General features: G+C 40.0%; 1 protein-coding gene across 2 annotated transcripts; it reads right to left on the bottom strand.

Annotated features, from left to right (window-relative positions):
• Positions 1-245: 245 nt before the first annotated feature.
• LOC103711821 (protein RGF1 INDUCIBLE TRANSCRIPTION FACTOR 1-like) lies at positions 246-2998 on the bottom strand. Of its 2 annotated transcripts, none has more exons than XM_088706342.1 (5): positions 2843-2998; positions 2654-2740; positions 2363-2563; positions 2035-2250; positions 246-1043 (listed from the first exon to the last, which is right to left on the bottom strand). In XM_088706342.1, exons 2-5 carry the CDS (start codon positions 2654-2656, stop codon positions 753-755), a joined length of 711 nt encoding a protein of 236 aa, XP_088562468.1. In that variant the 5' UTR covers positions 2657-2740; positions 2843-2998; the 3' UTR covers positions 246-752. The 2 variants fall into 2 exon arrangements, with proteins under 2 accessions (XP_088562468.1, XP_008796331.1); XM_008798109.4 differs by having other exon boundaries at positions 246-1022.
• Positions 2999-4651: the final 1653 nt, after the last annotated feature.

Raw genomic sequence — 4651 nt, 5'->3', positions numbered from 1 at the left:
ATTTGCATTCACTAGAGCCGATCCATTGCAGGCCGACCACCTCATTTGGTGGGCATGGTTGGATGCCTGAAACGTTCGGAAGTACCATCAACTTAATGACTTCCTTTTTCTTATTCCATCAAAAGACTTCCTTTTTTTTTTTACAAAAGAAAAAGCCACAGGTGCATGCATCATGAGAATTGTGAATCAGGAGTAATATCCTGCATAAATGCAGATGTGGAGGGCACAGTAAAATACTATCCATATATACAATTATATAGCTATATGAAGTGATCAGATTAAGGTTATCCCAAAGGATTTTCCATTTACACAACCCAACTATTTGTACAGAAGACCTACTGCTAAGGCTAATAATAATAATAATAAAAGAATATACATGGCAAGGGAAGAAAATAAAAGCACAAGAAAACCAAGACACTACAGGCATGAAAACTTAGGGAAGAGAGAGAGAGAGAGGGAGAGAGTAATAGAGGGAGCATTCCATTCTAACTATATTTACAACCAAAAAAAAGAAGAGAGAAGCTAAGATTCCCTTTCTTTTTTCCCACTTCCTTTGTGTCTATTCTTCTTTCTCCATACCATTTACCATATATGGTGGGTATCTTTCCACATTTATTCACTGTATCCAGACCTTTTTCTTTCTACAAACTTTGGAAACTTCTTTCGATCTTATTAGTATTGCACCATTTCTGACATTCTCCTACCTCTTTTTTTTTTTTTTTTTCCTTCCCTTGGGAATTTACATTTAATATTCAGAATGGAGCTCGATGGGGAATACCCTTTCTTCTGGACGTCCGGTAGCCGTTGATGGGAGGGGTCCCCGGAGAAATGCTGCTGGTGGCATTGCCGGCCTCATCATCCGATGGGTTCGCCGGGACTTCGGTGGCTCGGCCGAAGGCCGACGTCTTCCGGAGCTTCCGGGGGGTCGGCGACTCGTCCGACTCCGATCCATGGAGAAATTCCCGGCTCGGCTTGGGGCGCAGGGTGAAGGCCAGCTCTGGGTCTCTCTTCATGCCTCCAAGCTGATAAAGAGAGGAAAAGAGCTGACGTTTTTTTCCCCCCAAAAGACACTCAGAACAGAACAGGTGGGGAGAGAGATCGAAGAAGCAACGTAGGTGAAAGGTTTTGCTTAGAAACACCAGAAACCGAGAGGGAAAAGCGAGAAACCCGGATGAGCTTTGCGTGATTGCCACAAAGATCACTTTTTTGCACTCTAATTTGAGTGGAAGACTATGAAATATAACCAATTAATACTAGAACCGAGAAACAGGTCTTGCTTGAAAACCTGAAATCTTTCAGAATAATGCTTAAGAATTTGAAAGAAGGGCTTCATCTCTCTCCAAGTAAGAAATTCATATCATCTATCTATTAATAAAGGCGTTTTTCTTCTTTTAAAGTTTGCATAACTGAGTATTAAAAAAAATAAAGTGGCCATTACCAAATGGCTTCATAGATTTTTTTTTTTTTAATACATAAAAAAAGGACCTTTGGAGCAAGGAGTCTTGCTTGTAGAAATCTGAAATCTTTCAGAATAATGTCCAATAACAACAAATACCGAATTGATCTCTCCCCAAATAAGAAATCTATTTCATCTATCAAAAAAAAAAAAAAAAAGAAGCAAAAGCTAAGAAAAAAGCTGCTTTTTTGAGAAAAAAGTTCGCATTTTTCAGTGCAAACAATCAAAGTAGGCATTGCATAATCGCTTCAAAGAACATTTTTTTACAAAAGTTCAGCTCAAAGAGGTTAAACTATAAAAAAATGATTTTCCTCCCAAAAAACTATGAAAAAAAAAATGACCTGCAGAGCAACGAGTCCTGCTTAGAAACCTGAATCCTTAAAATTTTAGATGGTAATACCAAAAAAGATATTAAAATTGAAGAGCAGAGAAAAACCTGATGCGAAATCACAAATATGCGAAAAAGGTGACATTTTTCAGAAGGAAAACAGGCGAAAACTTCCATTAATCACTCCAAAGGCAACAAAAACAAGAAAATTATAACATTGGGAGAGAGGGAAAGAAGGGAGAAGAGGCACCTTGCATCCGAGGGAGCAGAACCGGAAGGAATCGAGGAGGCTCCGGCAGCAAATCTCGCAGGTGTTGGTCACCCCCTTCCCGGGCCTCGGCTGCGGCCTCTCGTTGAGGAAGACGATCTTGGCGCTGTTTATAATGTACGTCTGGACGCAGGAGATGTCGATAAACTTCGACACCTCGGACACCCTGATCACGTTATGGTACGAAGATCTCCGAATCTAAACAAAGTCCCCCCCACACACACACACACACAAAAAAAAAATAAAATCACAATCCTCTCTTTTCTCGGTTTCTTACAAAAATTTCTATGAGAAAAGTAAGAACGAATACCTGAACAACATGGTGGTCCTTGTGGTTGGCGAGGCAATAGGAACAGAGAGCTCGCCCCATGCAATCCAAGCAGTACATATTGCATTCACTCTTGTTGGAATCGGCATGAACCTCGCACGGAATAAAGAAGCTCGTCTTCAGGAGCGGCCTCAGCCATGGCGGAGCATCGTCCTCATTCGCCAGCCGAATCATCGGACCCACCTGCTCCCAAACCCCCATCTCCGGGATCAAAACCCAGCCCCAAAAAATCCCGTTTTCAGCAAACAAAACACAAAAAGATCGAAACTTTACCATCACTTTCTTCTGCTTGCTCCCCACGAAGCCGATCTTCTGGTGGTTCTCGATCGCCAGCTCGTCCAGTTGCGAGGGAATCCAGAGCTGAAACCAAAACAGATCAAATCCAAAAATGCTATCTTTCTCACAAAATAAATCACCAATCGAGAAACGGAAAATTGGAGATTCTTCAGCATCGAGCGTTACCCTTGAAACCGAAGCGGCGCAAGGAATCGCCGCCGGATACTGCCGGCAAGCTCACCGGAGCCAGATGAGGAAGCAGAGAGGAGAGCAGAGAAAAGGATGGGAGAGAGAAGAGTTAAATGAGGAGGGGGAGGCCTCGGAGAGACGTATATATGGCCGTTTGGTTAAAATACGGAAACGTGCCGAAGATTTTAGCCGGCGATTTTATCGACGAACGACAGCGAATTAGATTCGCCCTAGGAGATTGTGGGCCGTCCGATGTTGTGATTAAAGGCAAAGAGATGGAGTGGGCGATAATAATACCATTGATGACTGTTTTATTAATAAAAAAATTGTGTTTTAGTGGAATTTTTTATTACAAAGCCGACGGTCCTGCAAAATAGGAATCTCCATAATATTAATGGGGAGAGGGGAAATCTCATCGGCGAATCCTCGGCGATTCTCACAGCCGATTTACTGCTTCATTGAACCATATCGTCTCTTGAACCATATCGTCTCATGGAATAACCTGGACATGCTCCTTAGGAATCTACATGTTTTCTTTTTATGTATAATAATTTAACACTGGAATTCTTGTGGAGTCTTGCTTAAATTCATGTAACTTGGTAATTTGTGGTGCTAATTGGCTAGGGTTTTGTTCTTCAACAAGGCAAGGACAAAGGGAGATTACTTGATGAGATCATTATACTTGTGGACTAAGATTTGTGTAAAATAGATGTTAGTTGATTTTTTTTCTGATGTTGTAGTCAAATACCAACAAAATACGGTGCAAATTTTAATATTTTGATGTGATCAAGTCAATTTGAAAAGAAAAACTTATTTTGTTAGATGGTGAAAATAGCCTGCATCCAAAAATAATACTAGTTTTAAATTATCTTGCTTGTTAAATAGTAAGTTTTAGTTCAAGGTTGAAACACATTGTTTGCTTGCAAGAGATATGATGAACAAACAATTTTATAAGGTATAAGTTGACCAAACCTGAACAAATGATCTTGAGGAACTATAAAATATACATTAATGTAAAAGATGATTTTGTCGGAGTTACTCCTAACTTGTCTTGCCAATATTTGAATTTTTAACATCATAACATAATTTTGCCTTAAATCTCTTTACTCGAGAAACAAAGCACCATACCCAAAATTTTTGATATGCTTTCAAAATGCAATTCATGACCAATTTTTGTTTTAATAACTCTGAAATTTTTCAGAAGTGTGCTCCTTCCTTAATAGTTTGGCCTTAGAGGGCAAACCGACTTTAAGTTTAGAAAACAAACTTTACCTTTCTAGTAAAATTCACATTGAAAGAATGAGAACACTTGGAAGAACCTAGTACAACCGAAGTCATACATCATATTATTAGTTTAGCAACAAAAATAATATTACCATTATTGAATGTGACAGCACTTAATTCTGGCAAAAGTCTATCTATATTGCGTCTACAGAGTATTGATGGGAATGACATATAACAAGCATTGGCATAACACATTGAGATTTAGTGGAGAATGACAATAGATACTGTTTAAGCTTTTTCTGTCTCATCTTGGTGCGCCAAAAAAATTTTGTTAATTGATGAAACGTAGATCCAAGTATGCAGAGTAGGGCTGAAAATGAGCCGGAACGGCCAGACCCCTATCAGAGCCCAACCCGAAATTTTTTTTGGACTTTCGGTCAGGCCTAGGCCCGAAAAATTTTCAGAAATTCTGGCCCGAACCCAATTTGGCCAGCCCGATGGGACTAAGCAATTCCTTCGCCGCTCTCTAGTCTCTAGATTCTCTCCTCATCCCTCGTTGCTCAGGCTCCCACAACTTCTCTT

This window comes from Phoenix dactylifera, chromosome 11 (genome assembly GCF_051530095.1).
Source record: "Phoenix dactylifera cultivar Ajwa chromosome 11, Ajwa_hap1_PhDact_Kaust_v1.1, whole genome shotgun sequence".
Lineage (NCBI taxonomy): Eukaryota > Viridiplantae > Streptophyta > Magnoliopsida > Arecales > Arecaceae > Phoenix > Phoenix dactylifera.
The sequence above is the reverse complement of the archived record's forward strand: the minus strand, read 5'-3'. Positions and strand labels throughout refer to the sequence as shown.

Coding starts and splice junctions, on each gene's coding strand:
- LOC103711821 (XM_088706342.1), bottom strand. Junction 2,251..2,362: donor AGGACCACCATGTTGTTCAG/GTATTCGTTCTT, acceptor GACTTTGTTTAG/ATTCGGAGATCTTCGTACCA. Junction 1,044..2,034: donor TCTGCTCCCTCGGATGCAAG/GTGCCTCTTCTC, acceptor AAAAAACGTCAG/CTCTTTTCCTCTCTTTATCA.